The 23,680-nt window shown below is 37.8% G+C and overlaps 1 protein-coding gene across 1 annotated transcript in view; it reads left to right on the top strand.

Moving 5' to 3' along the window:
• LOC142152816 (teneurin-2-like) overlaps positions 1 to 23,680 on the top strand; it is a 975,895-nt gene that overhangs the window by 463,767 nt on the left and 488,448 nt on the right. The window contains exon 3 of the mRNA XM_075209828.1: positions 4,472 to 4,762. Within this exon, the coding sequence (XP_075065929.1) occupies positions 4,537 to 4,762 (226 nt within the window). The 5' untranslated portion in view covers positions 4,472 to 4,536. The remainder of the gene's footprint in view (positions 1 to 4,471; positions 4,763 to 23,680) is intronic.

The raw sequence follows: 23,680 nt of genomic DNA, 5'->3' as shown, positions 1-23,680 counted from the left end.
TTGGAGGGCTGCGACCTGCACGTCCCTTGCAGCAAACTCCAAAATATCTGGCGAAGACCGGGGCTGTGTTTAAACTCCATGTCTACTAGCTTAGCAGCGCAAATATCAGCAAGTGGCCTTCAGTCCTTGTGAGTCGTGACACTCCCACTATTATTTAAATGGTAGAAGGCTTATGTATATTCTTTATTATTGTTTATTTATGTAGCGCTGTTAAGAGAATATGTAATCATTGACATCAGTCCCGAATGGAGCTTACCACACAGAAGCCATTTAAGCTACCACTATGTTTTTGGACTGTGGGAGGAAACCAGGGGAAACCCACGCATACACAGAGAGAGCCTAAAAACCCTAAAAAAAATGAGCCCTGTGAGGCTGCAGTGCTAACCACCATGCAGTATGCTTTGCATTCTATGTAACTAATTTCCATTACCTTCTGATCTTCAAGAGGCGAAAGACTTGAACTGGCATTGATCTAAAAACTTATCGGTACCCAATTCTGAACTGCGGAAAAATATTTCAGCATTAGCTAAAATCATGTATAGCGCCTGTGAAGATACTGGGTTTATCTTGCCCAATTCTACCCATTTCACACTGGCTGGGCACCCAAGGGTGCCTTACTATGACAGGGAAGCCTACCTTGTACCTTATAGAGTTCTTATAGTCACTCAGGCAAATGCAGTTAGAAAAGTACAACAGTACATTTATTGTAATAAAAACAACACTAGAATATTATATACACACAGTAAATAAATGGCAGGCAGGTTTACTACATTATCTATCCCTTACCCCACTAGCTTAAGGAGCTTCAGTCATCTGGCTTGCCTGAATTGCAGAATCCAAATCCATGGATCTTTCCCAGCTGATTATATAGTCCCCAGGTAGAGCACAGCAACTAAGCACCAACCACCTTGCACGTTCCAAGCATCAATGCTCAGGCTGAACACCCCTCCACCCCTAGAGTGGTTTCTTATATCCAGGGTCAAATTTCCACAGTGCTTTCCCCTCCCCTGCCAAACCCCTGGCTCTCTCCCTCTTAAACAGTAGTGGGTTCTGGATCAGGAAGTTGGAGGGGGAGTGGAAATGAGCTGTCCTTCCACAATAGCTCTCCTTCTGTGCCCCTGAAAGAATGTCTGGCCCAGTCCTGTGGAGGATAATGGATACTAATTGACCTTCCCCACCTCCAGATATAGGATAGCAGTCAGCCCCTCACCTGTGTCCTGGAACTTGATCCTTACCCAAACCCACCTGGTTTCACATTAAGAAAAATGAATCACAGCTTCATTGCAATATCAATAATATTCAATATACATATTTAAAATGATCTTCAATGTCCCCTTATCCACACGTAATAAGACACTGCATTTGTACTGGGCTGAACTGGGGAACATTAACAGGGCTATAAAAAATACAGTTTGATATACGCCACTTTTTGTGAGATATGAGGGACAGGCTGGTAAAGGTGGTATCAAATTTGTTTCATCACTGAGGCTTCCATACACAATGTTTAAGATGACAGTTGCATTAGACGCTAAAACTAAAATGTTTAAGAACTTAATTTTGTATTTTTATTTTCTGCATCCACTATACTTTCAGTATTTAGTCTAAAGTTAACTTTGGAATCCTTATCAGTGTACCACCTAGAATGTGGATAATGTGAGTAAGGGGTCTTCAGTACATTCATCCAATCTGTATGAAAAGGAAGCAGAAACATCCAATCTACTTATACTGTATATGTCAAAGTCTATGTCAATGACAGTACAACTGAAGAACTAATGAATGATGAAAATGTACCACTTTAGAATCTCTGATTCTTAAACCATATATACAGAATAGGACTAATTTGGATAGCGAAGAAGCCGCTAAGTAGTAGTAAGGTGTAAATGTTTTTATTTGCTATAAGTATGTATTGTATCTTCAAATTAGTAAATAAGTAGTAAAATAGATTAGGATTAAACAGAGTGTATGTATTTTGAATCTCTTTCACCTAAAATATAAGAAAATATAATTCCATAATTCCATAATTATAAAACTTTGTTTAATAATTTGATATTTGAGCTATATATACTTTATATAGATATGCTGTGACCGCCAGTTGCAGCATATCTGCGTATACATATTATTTGTTTTCATGTCTTAGTAAGCGCTGCAACGTGCACGTATGATATATACCTTAACGTTGTTTGCAACATTATATCATGGTAATTATAGCACTGTTAGACAACAATGTCCCAAAATGTTAGGAGATCACCTCCAATGCATTAAAATTCACCTTAGTACTAACTATCGCAATTCATCGATCTTAGTGGCGCACGTGAATAGTTCAGACTGTCATCTTTCCTCCATACATGGGGCTCAACTTGTCAATGGTGATTACTGGGCAACAGGGAGAATCACCTTGTATGCTGCATACAAAATGCCCTGCCACTGGTACTTACCATACCAAGGCTCATTGATGAGTCATAACGATACTCCCCAATCTGAACTAAAACCTCCTTCACCGGCATCCTAATGCTGCTGGTGAATGGATGATCTGATCGTAGTTGCTGCTGCACTTGGGTAGGTAAGGTCACGCCTGCATATAGCGATGGATGAGGAGCATCTTCTCTGGTATCGATGGAGCCAGTAGTTCTCCATTATAAAGGTAATCTAATGCAATCCTGAGATGGCATCCATTCTTACGGCTGGTGGTGAAAAGCAAACCTTATTAAATTGAGTTACATTGCAGTCCACATAGAAGTCTATGGGGACTGCAGTGACCAATGTTAAACATGTTAAGGTAGGAGAAATCTTTGACTTCTGCTGTAACCCCTTGATAAATTAAAAGAAAAGTTATGATGGCCATTCTCGTAAGAAAGCAACTGATTTCTCCAGATTTGTGGCTCATCGCAGCTTAATAAATAGATCCCATGGTATGTGGTAAAAGCCAAAAGTTCAAGGTATAGAGTAGAATGTTTATAAGATTTTTCTAATCTTCTCTTTAAATAATAATTGAGATGAGCAGGTTTTCAAAATGTAATATTTCTGTTCTGTATTAAAATATATTATGCATAGATACACCCATTACTGGACGAAGCAGACATATGCCCAGGGTCTCAAATGTCAATTGATAATCTATATTGAATTAAGTCATTCTTTTATAGAAAATGTTACTCATGATTGCCAGACTCCCACCTTCCCAGCTTGCATCACTGCTGAAACTCGAAGTCTCTATCATTAATATTCATTAAAGTGCAATGTATTTAGAGGGGTCTTTTGGAAGGGTCTTTTTGACACATAAAATTCAAGTTCATTCATTTATTCTATTGAACTAATTGGTAATATAGGGTTTTTGTTTATTATCACTTCGGCAAATGCCAATAGCCACAAATCTTGTCCACATTCAACTACATAAATCAATTTTGCGGCTTTTAGTTTTATCCCTGGAAAACATTACCTTAAGGAAAGATAAAAATTAGGATGTGTCTTACCTAGTACAATAATTACTTATAACTAGAGGAAAGATGGTTCTCACACTGGGACTCGTGTTGCTTCTCCACATGCCTCCATTATGTCCTTATGTGTGATATGGATAAGCATGTATATCAACAAACATAAAGTGTCAATTGGTTATGTAATAACAATGATATTGCCTACAAATTCAGGTTAAAATGCTTATTCAGTCATTGTAAAAACAATTTTGGTTTGCTACAGCGGAGTCTCATTGGTTTCAAACTTCCTCAATGCACTTTTCTGTGGCACATATACTGTTCCAAGTACCATCTGACTGTTGTTAAAGTAATGTAGTTTTACGAATCCAACGCGTTTTGTCTAAACTTTAGCCGTCCACAGGAATTGTGTGTTAGTGCAGGGTGTAGCAGTTCAGGATTATTCACTATTGTATGACTGAGAAAGTTGGACACCTCAGTTTATTAGCAGCTCCAGAATATTTTCATTTACAAACACTAAGGGAAGATGGTGAGTGTAGATAATGCGTCTTTATTATTGTTTTCATATCTACAAGCCAAATTGAAACACCTCAGTGACACAACATATGTCAAATGTTTAAATGGTGAATTGCACTTGGGATACATTTTCAAAAAAGAGAGGCTGTACTGTGTCCGTAAAACAAATAAATATATATGTACCCACAAATTGCACCATAATTGCTTACAGAATTTCCAAATGTAATTAAAGTCAATGCGTGTTTCCCAAAAAATTAACAGCACTAAATGTATTATGACTGAACATCAAATGAAGAATCAGATTTGTGATAAAACTCTCTTATTAATTTACCTGTTAATATCTCTGACATTTTTTGAAAAAACATATTTAGTTATGGTGGACATTTACTGCAATAAACATGTATCCACCTGTATAGCAGGATTCTAAACAATTTAATTGAAAGTGGAAAAAACCCAACTCTGGATTAAGATATTGTGGTACATTAATTCTTGGGATTTTTAATGATATGCTCATCCTTCTCTAATTTTAGGCTAAAGAGTGTATTCAAGGAATTATTTCACAATCTATTCAACTGAGACAGTTGTAAAGGATAAAATGGATATAAAAGTTCGAAGACACAGATCTTTGACAAGAGGTCGGTGTGGGAAAGAATGTCGATATACCAGCTCTTCATTGGATAGTGAAAACTGCAGAGTGCCTACTCAGAAGTCCTACAGCTCCAGTGAAACATTAAAGGCTTATGATCATGAAAACAGAATGCATTATGGGAATCGTGTATCTGACCTAGTTCATAGAGAGTCTGATGAATTTCCAAGGCAAGGTATGTCTGTGTTATTGTGTAGGTGCCTGACCTTTCCATCAGCTTATTACTCTTTTCTTAAATGGATATAACAAATTTTGAGTGAAAACCGTTACTGTTACATTCCACTTTATAGTCCTTGCTCGGACTGTGTTGCTGCAGGGATACATTTATTTAACCAGTTTCTTTAGAGTATATGTGTTTTTTCTGAAACAAATTGTTTTTGGAGAGATTAGTGGCAATAGAACATGTTAGCAGTCAAAATGTCACAATCCCACAATGAACTGATGACAGTGTTAAATATTGCCAAAGCAATTTTACAAAGGTACATTCTAGCTTCAAAAGAAATTCTGTGATTTGCTAATAAGACAATGTGTCAGATTTTCCAAAACTTGTGTCGAGTTATAGATTCCATAAAGCATCTTGTTTATTTTAATTGAATTGCAATTTTGATTAAAGTGTAATTATTTGGTAAAATGCCCGGCCTTTTTTATTACATAATTAGAACATTCAAAGTATCATGCTTTTTAATTGAAGAATGTTACTTTAATAAAAAAATAAACATTATGTACACTAAGTATACTGTAAGTTTAGAGTTGAGACCAGCTTTAGTGTTAAAAGGTTCTGTACCTATCTTCTGCACACAACAACAACACACAGATATCTGAGCAAACAGACTAATTATATGTTTACATTTACCATATATAGCAGCAATATCTTCTATATTCACCTTTTTACATGCCAACAGGAACTTAACCATCACCTTCATAGCTATGAATCTTAATGGGAGCGTGAACAATCAATGTACTGGCAGGAACATGCCCACTGTGCTCCTGAGACAAATCCTATGACATCACCAGCTTTCAATAAACTAGCTCTGAATGTTCACATGATATTAGTTTCACATGACCAATAACTATTTTAAATAATGTCTAAAGCATATTTAGATCTTATTTTCTCAGTAATGGTATGTATGTTAACAAACTTTCATTGTTTCTAGGTTTTTGCTAAGTACTTGTACTGTTAATTTTACAGTTTTCAAAACATACATGACAGGTTGGTTAATAATAGGGAAGGGATAAGGCTGATTATTAGAATTAGCAGAACTAAGCAAATGAGTTAAACAAATTGAGTTCAGTTAATTTCATACCCCCCCCACACAAAAAAATAAATAAAAAAGAGGTGTTCTCTAATGATTACTCGCTAAGTTATTGGAACATCTTTAATTGCCCAGGGAATCAAAACATAGACTTCCCAAAATAAAGCAGGATTACTGAATCTTAATGGCCTACTCTGCAGAGTTCTGGTTTCATTTATTATTACTTTACATTAAATAGTAATGTACCATTAAGAAAAATAACATTTTATTTAAGTAGCCAAATGTGATATGTCTACAATTATTAGAAAACAGTGCTTCCATAAAAAGTAAGTATTTAATAATCAAATGTATATGCATAAATAATGGTAAACCAGCATAAATAATGGTAAACCAGCATAAATAACGGTAAACCATTTAAACTTTTCCAAAGAGAAAAAAATTATTTAGAAAAATAATTTTTATTCTATTTGTTTTTAGGGGCATCACATTATTTATAATTTGCCTTTACTCTTCCTTAGTCACTACACTCTTTCCTTCCTTTTCAATGTCCTCATCTATTAACTATATACTTAAAGGATCACTAATCCCCAAAGAGTGCAGGTCTGTCAACAAATTACATTTATAACAAAATGACAATCTCGTTTGCATTTAAAGCCACACATTTTATAGTCAGGACAGGGGATATTGTATAGGACAGAAAGACGAGTTTTGCATACTTGCCAACTTTTCTTTTTTAAACTCAGGAAATCCGGAAAGGGGGATTGGTGGGAGGGCAGAAGATGAAAGGTCGCAGGGAATCGCGTAAATTGGCCCTGACCCCCACGATGAAATCGACATTTTGTCGCAAGGGCAGGGCCAAAATTATGCAATTCCCTGCAAATTGCGTCATTGAGATCACATCCTGCCCACTTCATTAGGAAGTGGGCAGGATGCGGGAGAATTTCTTGCTCTCCCGGGAGTCCGGAAGACCTACCCGGATTTCAGGAGTCTTCTGGACATTACGGGAGAGTTGCCAAGTATGGATTTGTAAGCAGAGTAGTTCAGTTGTTCACTGCCCCCATGCATACATCCATCAACTTACACAGAGCAGTTCTGCAGAGTAAGTTAGTAAGCTTGTCTCTCATATTGTGCTGGCTCAGAATTATGTTTGGTAAAGAAGCACCTCCTTCATAACATAACAACCTGATGTCAAGTATAGTTATATCATGTATGTTAGTATGCTTTTTATATATTCTGCTTTTACATCGCTATTGCAATATATCTTGACATTTGTATATAATATTGATATCTGCACTTTTCCTACCTATGTAACTTGTTTTGCTAGCAATAATTTTCTATGACAAAAAACCTATTAAAAAACTGTGTAATATGTATTATAATGTTGATGCTTTTAGAGGACTGCCCAGATGAGTTATAAGTTGTTCTGTTTCTTTCTTTTCTCCAAATTTTTGTCTCTGTCTAACTAATCATTAGCCACTTGCGCCTAAATTAATATTTAAATAGAAATCTGGTGTTTATAAGAGTCATTCTATTTGATTCAGTGTTCCTTGAAGAAAGATGTAATTAATCCAGCTGTGCGCTTTTGATTGTGGTTTTGATATAAGACGAAGTTGAGACCAATAAATGACTGTATCACAGGGATAGTGCAGAGGAAAACAAGGGGATAGTTTTAGTTAATATACCACAAAAGAGAAAATACAACTTATGGTTAAATATACTTACATTTTTGTTTAATGGAATACTTTCTAAAAGTTTGAAAAAGCTAACTTTCTAGTAATGTTACATATATATTATGCCCGCATTGAAAGAGAGATTCTGTAATAATGACGGATATATATATATATATATATACTTGCTGTCTTTAACAGGTTCATTTGTAATTAAAAATTACTTTTGCAACCTTGCATAAAACATATATATATATTTCTCAGGCTGGAATGCAAGCGTAAGCAAGCTTAAGCATAACTTGTGATTGAAAATGTTGTATGCAAATGTATGCACATTTATCACCGCATTGAGTTTTGAAGATGCATCCAGGTCTGAGTGAATAACAGATGCTTCCACTTGACAGCAGACACACCCCTCAGGCACATATGGCCATCTTTCCAACATATGCAGAAACATTTTATCTTATGTGTTACCAGCGCAACTATAATGAGGCATCATTTAAACTTTAATGCCCTAGCTAATGCAGCAGGAACAACTTCCCAACTTGTATACATTTTTTTTTATCTTTGCTATAACACACTTTGCAAATCTTAATCTATGGCTGAGTGACTACTAAAGTCTCACTAGGCGTCTGCGAATCTTTCCCAAAACTCTAATTACAAGTGATTTACTAGTTCAGGTGTTCGCCATCATCATCCATTACTTAACTACCCTGCCTCTGATCCCCTGCAGATAAAACCGCTTTTTAAGCCATACTTGCAACTATGTCCAACTCTAAATCCGCACACAATCCTCAAGCACACCTTTCAGTACACTTCCTCTGTAAGAACACCCATACCCTAACCTTTATGGCTCTACTTCTGAGCGTAAACTAAGTATACAGTATGGCTCTGCTGAACCTGTCAAAGGGCAAAATGTTATAATTACCTTAAAAAATGAACATTTCTTACAGTTACCTATAACCATATGTGATGTTATTTCTTCAAATTTGCATTTCTTTGTTGATATCATTTCATTCATTAAAAACAAAACACCACAATCTTTGTTGTAGTGTCAACCATTTAATGCGCAGCTTTACTAAGTTACATTAAAGTGTGACATTTAGGAGAGGCAAGTATGATATGCATATGAATACTCTACCACGAATAGGCTGCCCTGGTCATAAGTGTTATAAACATACTTTGAATAAATAAGAAATATGCTGCTACTACTTAGCTGTTATTGTACCTTGGATGTTGACATGGTCTTTATTTAAAGAGAACATGTCACAAGCTACTGGGATCCCATTTTTTATTCCCTGCATAGTGAATATTAAAGTGTAAACGAGGGTCTAGCTTTGGGCTGATTTCTATTGTAGCAGGATTAATTCATACTCATTGTCCTCCTGTTTTAGTATGAACCAGACCAGCCTGTCTAGTGCTCAATTTATTGAGATATTTGATGGCAGGGCATGCTACCCAATTTTATAAATTATTTAATTTGTAATTTTACACATGTAGCACACATTCTGAAAACTCCATTGAAATTAATGGGGTATTGAAATGCATTGGAAAACCTCAGTCCCTCTTGCACTTTCAGGGCCTCATTTAGAGTCGGACGCAAAGTCCGTTTTAGGCGCATCGGCCAAAAAAACACTATAACGCATGTGCAGCAAGCACAATATCCGCCTGCATCTTGGCCGCAATTTACACTTGCGACAGCTTTCGGCTCACTACAAGAGAAAGGGTGGAACACGGAATTGTGAAGGTGTAACCCCATAAGTAAATCCTAGACACAGTAAGGCACAGACGCAACACACGGCAAAAAATGGCTAAACATGTGTGGCAGAAATTAGGTGGCGCAAGCAGTTAGCTGCAGGAACTGCTCGCAGCTCGGTAGGGTATTACGAGTGGGACGCAACTGCGGTTGCTTGCCACTCGTAATACCCTACCAAGCTGTGGCACACTCACACTCCTACACATCTTAGACGCACATTGCGTCCGACTCTTAATGAGGCTCTCAGTGCATTCCAAAAGTGCAACAAGAACATATCAACCGCATGTGAACCGAATTTCAAACACTTTTCAGGCGCATAGCGTTCATATGTATTTTCACATGGGCTTTGCAGCATCAGTGGGCAAGGAGTCTAAAACCAGTTTTTATATACATGCCTAGTGCACAAGGCACTGTGCAGTGTATGAATATCATGGGCTCCACCACCTAGTTACAGTTATAATATAAAAACTAAGAGAAGTAAATTTAAATAAACCCAAAGAGAAGCAAAAATTTAGAATGGGATCAATTAGAAGTAGCTACTGGTTATTGTATTCACTCTATGAAGCTTTAAATATGACTCTGGTCCACTTTGTAGATTTATTTTGTCTACAAACCCTTCCCTGTTATGTTTGTTTCCTTCTGCTGTTTGTATTTAATGCTGTGTGTATCTTCTGTGCCACTACTGTATTTATCATCCAGAATGCCCTGCTCTTTGCCATTTGAGAACAGTTTTATTAAAGAAATATAAACATTATACATAGGTGTTGTCACAAGTTAGCTTTTAAAGCCGCAAAGAAGCTTTTTTCAGTTGTGACAACTTTACATTTTATTGGGAACACATAAAAATTAAACATGGATGTTATTTGGGGATAACTTTGGTGGAGGTTGCAACAACATCTACAACATGTATCATTTTTATTTTTGTCCAGTAAAACAGAATCAGTCTTTAAAAAAAACCAGCATTTTTTATTGTGCGTTTGTCTCACCTTTGAACTTTCGGAAAATAATGCACTGTATAAGCAGCCTAATTTTTCAGAATACTTGTTTGCTGTGCCGTATAATAAAACTTGTAATAAGCCGTTCAGCAAGCAACACATATTTTTCTGCTAAATGATTACTTTGGCTGAAAGCTGTAAACAGGCATAAACATAGCTTAGCACAGTGACCAGCAAATTGTCGTAACAAGCAATAACCAATACTTTGCATCATGCAATACTTAACATACTGTATCTAGCAGTAATCAGATACATTATATAAAATCATGCCCATCAAGTAATCACCCAATTCACATACATTCACAGTGCCTCTCTTAATTGCTATTTGACTACGTGAAACAAAGTCACCGTTTTGGACAGTAGATGCTTTTTTTGCAATCGGTTATCATCAAAATTCAGCTTCAAACTGATTACAATTTTCGGAATCATTTATTATGAATGATTATTATTATTATTTTTACCCTTTATTTATATAGCACCAACATATTCTGCTGTGCTGTACAATCAGTTGAAGCCGTCTTTTTTCTTTTTATGGCAAATTGTATTTTTTAAGGAACTAATTTCTATTTCAAACCAAGTGTGGTTTGGTCATATTTAAATTAACACCAGAGGCATCTTAATTTAACACCTTTGCTTTAGAAAGAGAGGGCAGCTTGGTTGTGATCAAAGCATACTGAATTTGTGTCTGCATTGTAATAATCCAAAATCATACTGTTCCTTAATAGCCATCAAGTAACCAGCAATAAACGTAGCGTAGGTGAAATAAGAAATTTTGAAGGCAAGTAAATCAAAGCATCATTACAAAATACCAATATTGCTTCATTATTACCCATAAACAAGCATGGAAAATTGTATATTGAAGTTATTCAAGGATTGCTCTATACACGTTTCACATTGTGATAACTTTATAGGTTTACTCAGAGTAGAGATAATTTACCTTGAGAAAGCCGATAAAGGCAAACAGGTTCTTTGTTGTAGCTTCTTCCTGCAATAAGTGATATTTATTAAGTGGTGTGAGTGCTTCTTGAGAGATTGTGGCATTATTATGTTTTAATCAATACAGAAATTGTTGTGTAGTCTTCAGTTTCCCTGGGTGATTGTTACAAGATGTCTTCCCTATGGTGTGGATTATCTTCTGGAATTTACTGCAGTGTAGGAAAGCACTCGGAACCAACCCATTGTACACATTTTATGGAGGCTATACATTGTAGCTCTCTAAATGTGTGTCTATGAAATGAAGACCATCAAATCTCTGCTGGATACGCTGATCTCCAGATCTCTGGTGGGCAACATGGTGGCTTAGTGGTTTGCACTTCTGCCTCACAGCACTGGGGTTATGAGTTCAATTTATCTGTATGGAGTTTGTATGTTCTCCCTGTGTTTGCCTGTGTTTCCTCCGGGTGCTCCGGTTTCCTCCCACAATCCAAAAACATACTAGTCACACACACACACTGTGTGTCTGTGTTAGGGAATTTAGACTGTCTATTGGGGCAGGGACTCATGTGAGTGAGTTCTCTGTACAGTGCTACGGAATTAGTGGCTCTATATAAATAAATGATGAAGATGAATGAAGACTCCAAAATGTCTGGTAGCAAATCAGCCTCTAATTCTTTGGTGTTAATGATTGCACACCCCTTTCCTTTTGGAATATTCCTCTCTGTGGAAAGCGTTGAGAGAAGACATGATCACTAGTAAAAGATGCTATTGACCCTGGGTGAGGTCGACTCTGTTACCCTCAATTCTGACTAGAATTTCAGGAGTGCAAATATCTATAGATAGGATTTGATTTATGTTAATTATGTCTAAACTTGAGACATTGGGTCTGATTCATTAAGGATCTTAAACGAAGAGGTATCTTATTTCAGTCTCCTGGACAAAACCATGTTACAATGCAAGGAGTGCAAACTAGTGTTCTGTTTTGCACATAACTTAAATACTGACTGTTTTTTCATGTAGCACACAAATACTTGATAGCTTATTTGTACACTGAAATCTAAAGTTTATATTTGTGTGCTACATGAAAAAACAGTCAGTATTTAACTTATGTGCAAAACAGAAATTTAGTTTGCACCCCTTGCATTGTAACATGGATTTGTCCAGGAGACTGAAATAAGGTACCTCTTCATTTAAAATCCTTAATGAATCAGGACCATTGCTTTTAAGGACTTTAGCCATAGGCAGAAATATCTTAGTGAAATGTTAAATTAAGTTAATTAATGTCAAAATGTTCAGTAATGTGAAAATTGACATGATCACATGCAAAATAAATGGCAACCATGGGGAGCAGCCTTTGTATGTGGTTAGTACCTGGCACTATTGTTTTGGTCTGTTTAATAGTGCTAATTATAAGTGTATTAAAAAAATGTTTGCCCCCCCCCCCTCCACCCTGGCCCTGTCTTACATCAGCTCTCTAGATAAGAAAGGAGAGTTCTGACATACAGTAGAGGTTTAGCAGTCGAGAGACAGAGTGCTGCTGAGTGAGTGATTTGTGATAGGTTAATCAAGTGCACATTGATACTTTGTTGCTTGTGCACTACTTTGTAACAGTTTCTAATTAGTTTTTCTAAAAATCCAGCTGGTGACAGCTTTTCTCTAAAGACAATGTTGCAAATGTGTTGATCCTGTGAAAAATGCATTTTAGTAATATCGTGATTCAGATTACATTTTATTATGGCAATTTCATTTCTAAATCTTCTCCGCGAATACCACAAGTATTTGTCATTTACCATATTTTGTTTTCATTTTTGCAGCATATGCTTGTTTCTAAAGCAATTCGAAAAGCTGTAAAACAATATACAGGCTCTCTTGATGCTCTTCTTAAGAGAGCACATTTTTATCCAGATTGTTTTATGTATTTAGAACTTTGAGTGTTATATTGCTATTTAAAAGCCTAAGTCATTGAAATAAAAAGCATGTTGAAATTAATTACTCTATATTTTGCATCTATCTATCTATCTATCTATCTATCTATCTATCGACATCTTTCGGTCTTCCTCTTTGCAATAGAGTTTAATGTGTGTGTTTTGTTATTCTGCGTTTGATCAACCAGATAGAAGAAATCTGCGAGTAGAAGCAATACTGAGCATGATTAGCCTGATGGAATCTGAGATTAGCTCACCAGCGACATAAATACGGACACTGGGCATGGACAGATTTGCATTGTGGGAAGATTATAGGATTGTTATAAAATATTGATTCCTCATTAAGCCCTAATTTAGGCTATTGAGACCAAATTTGGGAGAGAAAGATGCACCTATAAGTCTATCTATAATGTCATTCATAGTAGGAAGTATATGGGTTTCCCTTTAAATGGCTTTATTAGAAAACTGCATAATAAACACAGATTCTGACAGCATCTGGTTGATTTGATTTAGGTATGATCACAAAAGATGAAATCCATGTTATTGGGCCACTATTTGCTCAATTATGTCTAATTCTTCAAACTTCTGTATTTTTTCCTCTGCTTGTTTTCTTTTGTTTATAGTAATCCATCCATGTTCCTAAGCAACTGGTACAATGGAGTGGTCATATGAAGATGCACTTGATAGTTTTTCAGTTTCCAATTTCTTTAAAAAGATGATGTTATTCCTTTATTAAGACAACTACAATATGTCATCTTGGATTGATTTATCTTCATAAGCTGTGCAAGTCATTGTTTATGCCACAATATGTATCAAGACCAAGGCTGATGCAGAATCACATCCTAAAAGATTATTTGTGGCATGAAGCCATTGTAATTTTGTTTGTCATAGCTTTAAAAGATACTTTTAATGAGAAAGGTCACTTACTTACATGTGTCAATAAGTAGTTTTAAAAGCACTTTAGTGTCCATTTATTTTAAAGTTGGTAGCATTCATCTGGTTCACTTATGGGTCTGAATATATGAGAAAACCTAAATAAATCCTTCTGCTGTGTCTTTGTTTTCAGACGGCTCAGTAGGTAGTGGAAGATGTACCTTCGCACAGCCCACTGTCTGATGCTTGGATTTTAAATCACTCAAGATGTTTTGTTAATGGTATTATTTGGATTGGACACAGACAGTATACAGCATACCTTTTGTTGGGCATTCCTCTTTAATGCGTGTATGGACATCAACGCCAGTAACATGATTTTTCAGGTCTGCATCCTGCATTGTTATTGTGATACAGCACTATGCACTTTAGCACATATTTCTGAGAGTTCTATCTATGCCCTTTGCATATTTCTGTAACTGTCAATGTCATTTCAGACTTAAGAGCATGTGTGCGCAAATTGCCATAATATATCCATCAACAGATTCTGTTTGTATTTACATAGCTATTCTGAATATATATTTTGTATGAGATAAATTGCCTTTTGGACCAAAAAAAAACCCCAGTCATTTGAAACATTTCTTGGGGTCTGGCTCAGCTTTTGTTATCATACAGTTCATACATTTTAGGGCACTTTTGCTTTTCTTGTTACTGCCGGAAGTTACTGTGGAATTAGTGCTACCATATCAGTCATGCTTGTAGTGATGTGACTGAGTGCTACTGTATAAAATATATTTTGGGGTTTTCTGTTTATCTTTGTCACCTGCTGTGTATAGCAACTTATTAAGATATTAGTTGCTTACATTTTAGCTGCTGGCTCGCTTTGTTTCCCAGCATCACCTTTTTGCTTCCTTTTGCATCGAAGTGACATGTCTGTCTTGTGTGATGAATACTTAAAGAAACACTAACTTCATCTCTATCTTTCTGTGATATGCATATTGCAATGTCCAGTGGTCGAAGTGGACATGTAGAAGTGGCGACATGATAAGTGTAATGGTAATGTAACTTAATGGAATTTGAAGGCAGTAGGAGAAGTAGCGGTATGGCATGCCACTGTATACACCCCCACTTCTACCACTGGCAATATCACAGAAAGTCATTCACTTTCAAATATTATTGTCCACCTTTTATACATAAATCAAGAACTACATATAGCATGGTAGACATGCAAATAAGATGCTTGCATGAGTAAGTAAATATATGACTCCTTATCCATAATGTAGATTAAGTAAGCCATATATAAACTAGGGATGTGCACGGGCGACTTTTGAGGTCTCGTGTTTTGTGTTTTAGATCCGGATTTTCTCGATGTTTTGGGTTCGGATTTGTTTCGCAAAACACCTGCCGAAAGGTTTTGGTTCGGATTTAAGGTTTTGGATTCGGATTTTTTTTGAAAAAAGCAAAAAAGTTAAAAAAAATCAATTTTTTTGGGCTTATTTTCACTCCTACGCTATTATTGACCTCAATAACATTCACTAACAAGCATTTCCACTAATTTACCGTGTATTCTGAACACCTCACAATATAGTTCTTAGTCCAAAACGTTGCAACGAGCTATCTTTCTGGACTGCGTAGGGGAGTGGTCCCCACAATATAATAAGAAAACCATCAACTGGTCTTAATCGCACCAAAACATGTACCTGGACTGCGTAGAGGAGTGGGTCACCACGATATAAATTAAAAACCCTGAACTTGTATGATTCGCACCAATAATGTACCTGGACTGCGTAGAGGAGTGGGTCACCACAATATATATAATAAGAAAACCATCAACTGGTATGAATCGCACCGAATAATGTACCTGGACTGCGTAGAGGAGTGGGTCACCACGATATAAATTAAAAACCCTGAACTTGTATGATTCGCACCAATAATGTACCTGGACTGCGTAGAGGAGTGGGTCACCACAATATATATAATAAGAAAACCATCAACTGGTATGAATCGCACCGAATAATGTACCTGGACTGCGTAGAGGAGTGGGTCACCACAATATAAATTAAAAACCCTGAACTTGTATGATTCGCATCAATAATGTACCTGGACTGCGTAGAGGAGTGGGTCACCACAATATATATAATAAGAAAACCATCAACTGGTATGAATCACACCGAATAATGTACCTGGACTGCGTAGAGGAGTGGGTCACCACAATATATATAATAAGAAAACCATCAACTGGTATGAATCGCACCGAATAATGTACCTGGACTGCGTAGAGGAGTGGGTCACCACAATATAAATTAAAAACCCTGAACTTGTATGATTCGCAACAATAATGTACCTGGACTGCGTAGAGGAGTGGGTCACCACAATATATATAATAAGAAAACCATCAACTGGTATGAATCGCACCGAATAATGTACCTGGACTGCGTAGAGGAGTGGGTCACCACAATATAAATAAAAAACCCTGAACTTGTATGATTCGCTCCAATAATGTACCTGGACTGCGTAGAGGAGTGGGTCACCACAATATAAATTAAAAACCCTGAACTTGTATGATTCGCACCAATAATGTACCTGGACTGCGTAGAGGAGTGGGTCACCACAATATATATAATAAGAAAACCATCAACTGGTATGAATCTCACCGAATAATGTACCTGGACTGCGTAGAGGAGTGGGTCACCACAATATTATTAAAAAACCCTACACAAGTCTGAATTCCACCCAAAAAGTTTATGGACTGCGTAGTGTAGTGTTCCCCACAATATTATTTAAAATTTTTGCAGCAACAGTCAACGTTGTTTAATATCTGATATACCTCTATCTGGACTGCATAGTGGAGTGGCCCCGGTACCCAATTTGGTACCGGGGACACAATACCTCCATCAACCCTCTAAATCCCACTCCACTGATGGCGGACACCGGGCGCACATCTAACACCAACATTGCAGTTACAGCCGCAGTTATACGCTTTGCAATAGGGTGACTACTATCGTATTTTGTGGTCATGGCAAACGACTGTTGGACGGTCAATTGTTTTGTGAAAGACTTAGCGGTCTTACGACTTCCCCTCTGGGAAGATGACCGACTAACAGCAGCAACAGCAGCAGTGGCAGTAGTAGGTGTACCGCTGCAGGATTCCTCGGATGAATCCCGTATTGAGGAGGACTCAGTCTGGCTGCTGACTTGGGCTGCAGGACTGAATCTGATGGAGATTGTGGAGGAAGTTGACGAGGAGGGTGTTGCTGGTGTGTATCCAACTGGACCACGGGATTTAGGTGTCCCTGTACCGATGAGGGTCCTAGCCCCAGTTCCTGAACTAACCACTGAACTATGAAGGTTATTCAGGTGACGTATAAGGGAGCATGTTCCTAGGTGGGCAAGATCCTTACCCCTGCTTATTTGAGCTTTACATAAGCTACATATGGCCATACATTGGTTGTCTGGATTTGGATAAAAATAACTCCAGACCGAAGATGTGCATTTTTTGGTCTTCTGACCAGGCATGACGATGGGCTTTTTCATCCCATGGACATCAGCTGTTTCCCCCCCTGGTGCCTCATTTACAATAACCACATCACCATCCTCATCATCAAGTTCCTCCACAGCGCCAGCTACATCATCAATAGGCTCCTCCCGAGCCACCTCTTCCCGTACAGTGATGGGAAGGTCAGACTTGACAACCACCAACACCCTTGGACTCGCCTTGAGGATTTGTGATAATTTCTCTTTAGAAGGCAGAGTTGTTTGCTGTTTTGTTGCTGACAGCATAACTCTCTTCAATTTTTTGTAGGGGGGGGAGGAGGAGGAGGGATAAGATCCGTGGGTGAAGCTGAACCACTAGTCATGAACACGGGCCAGGGCCTAAGCCGTTCCTTGCCACTCCGTGTCGTAAATGGCATATTGGCAACTTTACGTTTCTCCTCAGATGATTTTAAGTTTCTCTTTTTGCTACTTTTTCTTAACTTGGGCTTTTTGGATTTTACATGCCCGGTACTAGGAGATTGGGCATCGGGCTTGGAAGATGACGTTGATGGCATTTCATCGTCTATGTCATGACTAGTGGCAGCAGCTTCAGCATTAGGAGGAAGTGGGTCTTGATCTTTCCCTACTTTATCCTCCAAATTTTTGGTCTCCATTATATGTAGCACAAGATACTGCAGAATGTGTGAACTTGGTAATATTGCAGTACCAATGGACTTATACTGCTGGATTGGTTTTGCAAATTTGGTTATAATTACTTATTTTTTTTAATTTTTTATTTTAATATTTTTTATAACTTTTTTTTTATTTTTTAAAAACTTGGGAATAATGGGAAAATAACTATGCCCTTAGAAGCACAGAGCACAGGACACAGCACCACTGGACTGAACAGGACATAGCACAGGACCCAGCAGCACTACGGAACTCAGCAGGACAGAGCACAGGACACAGCACCACTGGACTGATACTGCAGAATGTGTGAACTTTGTAATATTGCAGTACCACTGGACTTTTACTGCTGAATGTGTGAACTTGGTAATATTGCAGTACCAATGGGCTTATACTGCTGGATTGGTTTTGTAAATTTGGTTCTAATAATATTTTTTTTAAAAAAAAAATATTTTTATTTTTTTTTTAACTTTTTTTTATTTTTTAAAAACTTGGGAATAATGGGGAAATAACTATGCCCTTAGAAGCACAGAGCACAGGACACAGCACCACTGGACTGAACAGGACATAGCACAGGACCCAGCAGCACTATGGAACTCAGCAGGACAGAGCACAGGACACAGCACCACTGGACTGATACTGCAGAATGTGTGAACTTTGTAATATTGCAGTACCACTGGACTTTTACTGTTGAATGTGTGAACTTGGTAATATTGCAGTACCAATGGGCTTATACTGCAGGATTGGTTGTGCAAATTTTGTGGTAATTAAAAAAAAATTTAATTAGTTTTTGGTATTTTTTTAAATAACTTTTTTTTATTTTTTTAAACACAGGGGAATATTGGGGAAATAACTATGCCCTTAGAAGCACAGAACACAGGACACAGCACCACTGGACTGAACAGGACACAGCACAGGACCCAGCAGCACCAGGGCCGGATTTACCGCTAGGCAACCTAGGCACCTGCCTAGGGCCTAGCGGCACTCTGGGGGCCCAGATGGGGGGGACAAGGAAGAAAAAAAAGAAAAGATAAAAAAAGAAAAAATCCGGCCCCTCCCCCGACTCGCGACCCCCCCCCTTCCCCGCGACTCGCGCGGGGGGAGGGGGTGCCCCCTACCTCAGCATCCTTACACAGGAAGTGGAGAGTCCTGCATTCCACTGTGGAACGCACTGCATGCGCAGCTCTCTACACACACACACACACTTGGATGTCGCGACTATCTGTTCGTTCTGGCCCCTAATCGGAAGGAGGATTTTGGACTTTTGGTTCTTCCCCTTTATGAAACATCCTCACGCCGTCACCATCTTTATTAGCGTGAGTTCGAGTTTCTTTTATGCTTGGGCACTGTTATTTACATCTGAGTACTTTCTCATACATTATGTGTTTTTATTTACTGGATTTGGTCTGTGTGTCCAATTTTGAGTTTTATTAAATTTGATTGTATTCACGTTTTTTATTTAGTTATATGTGTCATCAAGCTTGCCCACATTGTATTGCATCTTATTCTGTCATTTGCCTGTGATTCCCCATCCACTTATTGCTTTCCCTCTCCCATCCCCCTCTCCTTTCTCTCCCTGAGGTTTTCTCCATTGTGGATACATTAACCCTTTGGATTGATCTCTCATCAACTTTATCATTATTGACACGGGATTCAAGCTCCATCAGTGATTTTCAGAGACTTATTTTCATATATACAATCTACCAGTTCATATGATACTTTGATATATACTCTTATTTTGTTTGTGTCCTGGTTCACTAACATATCCTCAGCTATACATTGATACACCACCTGAGGGCTTTAGAGATATTCATTGGCTAGTATTTGTTATTTTCATTCTGTTTCAGTATTCTAGATATTCATTTACTGTTTTTTAGTCTTTTACCCTGTGAGCGCAGTTGGAACCTTTTTATTTCTATATGTGTACAAGGAGGGATTCCTTTGTTCCACCGCTGCTGCAGGTGCATCACGCAGTCTGTTATTGAGCGCATGTATATATTTGTTATTAATGATAAAGGAAGGCACAGTGTGATGAGAGGGACAATAATGGGGGGCCGCATGGTGATGCAGGAGGAGCAGCGTGATGTGCGGCGGCACATAGTTTACCCCTCTACTTAACTATAGGAGTATATGCTATGCTTAAAAAAATATAATGCTATGGATTGTTTCAGGGAGGCGGGGGGAGAACGTGGTTGGGGTTGGGGGGGGCGTGGTTGGGGCTGGGGGGGGCCCAAACCAATATCTTGCCTAGGGCACCATGAGGTCTAAATCCGGCTCTGAGCAGCACCACTGACCTCAGAAGGACAGAGCACAGGACACAGCACCACTGGACTGAGCACAGCACAGCACAGCACAGCACAGCACAGCACTGAACTGAACAGCACGAGATATAGCAGGACAGAGGACCACCTAACACACCCTCCCTCTACCCTGATCAATGCCCGAGTGAAGATGGCGGCGACTAGCGGGGAATTTATAGGATCCGAGTATCGCGAGATCCGACAATGGGATTATGAGTCAGAACCTCAGTTTCAGATTTGAATTTGGCGCCAATACCCGGATCTGTCTCGGATTTCATAAATCCGAGTGCGCTCATCTCTAATATAAACAGAACAAGGATAGAGAAAATGGGACTTATACAGAGTTAGACATTTATACGTAAAAAAAAGCTCTAAAAAAGCATACGTAACAATAGCGTCTCAAGAAGCCTCCAGCTCTGCTGCAGTAGCAGTAGCTTTACATCAGACGTACTTACATCCAGATACAATTATACTCATCAGATCATGAGCGCAAGGACATTTTTGTAATATTTGTTTTGATGCCAAAAAATGCTTTTGCTATTAGATTTGATTTAAATAAAAAAAAACTCCTCTGTAATACAGCAAATATAATCTTCCTTTTCATGTAGGAATGAAAGGAGCAAAAAATTTATGACAAAAAATAAGCCCACACATCATATACTATCGGCACGAGCCTTAAAGAAAGCTTCAAAGGTGAATTTGCAATCGGCCAATCCAAAGTTGCAAACTAGTGCTGGCAAATATCATCATCACCAGTGTATATATACACTAGTTATCAAACGCCTGCCAGTGATACAGCTAATGACAAGCATCTCCGAACATGCCCTTACCGTACTCTGGCAGTTCATGCCCCTTTTATCGATTGTTCCACCTCTCCAACTGCAAGGAGACAAAACTTTCAGAGCTGCGTATGGATTTAGGTGAATGCAAATACAACTATGTATATTTTACTCAGGCATATGCCCAACTTCGTACCAGCCCTAAAGAGAGGAAGGAACACAGTTGTTTGATGAATATATTTTAATTTCATTCAATTCCAAAGAATTGTAGCAAACAACATCTTGATAGACTTCATTAAAATTGCAAACATGTTTTTGCTGGTGGCTTGTATGCCAAGTGCAGACTAGTTTCATTTTGAACTGTGAAGCTTATTTAAAGAGCATGTATATGTCTGTGGGTGGGGTAGAAACAGACGATGGGGAGCTACACACAGCGCTCTAGAACGTTATCTGTGATGTTCCTAGTCAATAGTATTTTTACTTTAAGACATCAAACTGCTAACATTGTGCAATCACACAGCCTGTTTTCTCTAATAGCGCTCTCTAAGCCCTGATTTGGAAGCTGTGTCCAAGATAACTTCAAGTAGGTAAAAACAGAGCAAAAGAGAATCATTTATTGATAGTTACTGCAATCAAAATAAATTATGGAAATTCCTGTGAATAACCATGCACCCTTCTTATGTACTAAACTTAGAGTTCTATGAAAGGATTACTGTATGTGACTCTAACAAACCCTCTGAGCTTGAACGAAAACATACAGATCAATTTTTCAGCATGATAAAAATGGATTATTAGATAGGATACCACCAGGTATGAGAGCAACATAAATAACTATTGTATAATTTTCTATATGATGACTGTGTTACAAAGAAGAAACCAGGTTTGTCATATGGAGAACTTTTCCGGCATACAGATAAACAAGGTCGACACTTTTGAAAAGGTTTGGCAGCCTTGGGTGATGAATTTCTATGGGTCATATTTACAAACTCCGATGCAAACATAATACGGATCTTTCTTTGTGTGCCCAAATTCAACATAGTGTTAGAGTTGAATGTTTAAAAATGGAAACAGAAGGAGCAAATGGAAAGTTACTTATTATAAACTAGTATTTCATGGACATGATGACTAATCATTATAGTGATATAACAAGTCACTCTTTCCGTTCATGTTTTAAAAAGTATGTAATGAAATAAAAAATATTATAATATGGATTAATGGAAAAGGTGATAAAGAGATTCGAGTGCAGGGGTGAGAGTGTATTGAATCCTTCTGCATATCAGACAGAAAATTAGTTTAAAGAGAAAAGTATATACATATATATATATATGTACATATATATATTGCATTAAAGTCATCACTACCTGCATGAATTTTGAGCAGGCAGGGACAGATTGGGAACTTAAATTAATATTATCAGCATGGCGTCAAGTGGTAGGCAGGGCCAAATTATTGATAGGTGGGCTAAATTACTGACAGGCGGCATGTTCAGCATGAAACAGGATAGCTATCACTTTAGACAGAGTGAAGCCACACAAACCCATTCAGTTCTCCTTAAAACATACCAGTCATGCGATGCGAACAAATTTTAGGTGCATGTTCACAAGCAGTGTAGAGAGGGGACATACCTACTGACTGTTCCTGCAGTCATGACAGTTCAGCAAAATCAGGACTGTCCAACCAAAACTGGGATAGTTGGCAGACAGTGCTCTTATCTGTTATCTGTTCTTGCAGTTTTCACTACCTACTAGTGCTGCTGTTTTAAGCTCAGTGGATCCTTAAATGGTGGCTCCCTATTTGGGAAAAAAAAACTAATTACCTCCCTAGGTAGCCGAGCAATGAATGAACTCCCTTCCCCATAAGTCAATGGTACTTACATTTAATAAATAGGGCTCCGTTCCCACAATAAGCCCAAAATTAAATTGATATCATTCACATTAAATTGATTTAATACCAGCCCCAATGTTAACCTAATATTACCAACATTTAATCAGTATAACTCCTTCCTTTCAACCAGACCTAACATTAAATTAATAGTATGTGGGTTTAAAATATGCCTACTTCCCACTAACCAAATTAAAATTAATAGCATTCCAATTTGATAAATATATCTGTTTCTTCCCCATTATCAAGTTAGTAGCATTACAATTTCCTCAAATGAGCCCCAATGCTAAATTATTAGCACATTTAATAGAGACCTAGAGACATTGCATTAATAGTCCTTATAACATATTAGTAGTGCCTGCCAAAACCTGCATTACATTAATAGCCCCCACATTTAATAAAAAGCCCAATATTATATTAGTACCTCCCACCAACTCCCACACAACATTAATACCTCACCAGCCCCACATAATAGTAATACCCCACCAGACCTAACATAATATTAATAACCCCCCTAATTATATTTATTCATCCAAACACATTTACCTGCTTTAGAATGCTGTGTGAGGC

The sequence above is a fragment of the Mixophyes fleayi genome, chromosome 4 (assembly GCF_038048845.1).
Source record: "Mixophyes fleayi isolate aMixFle1 chromosome 4, aMixFle1.hap1, whole genome shotgun sequence".
In the NCBI taxonomy this organism is placed as follows: Eukaryota; Metazoa; Chordata; class Amphibia; order Anura; family Limnodynastidae; genus Mixophyes; species Mixophyes fleayi.
This window is presented reverse-complemented; position numbering and strand designations above follow the sequence as displayed.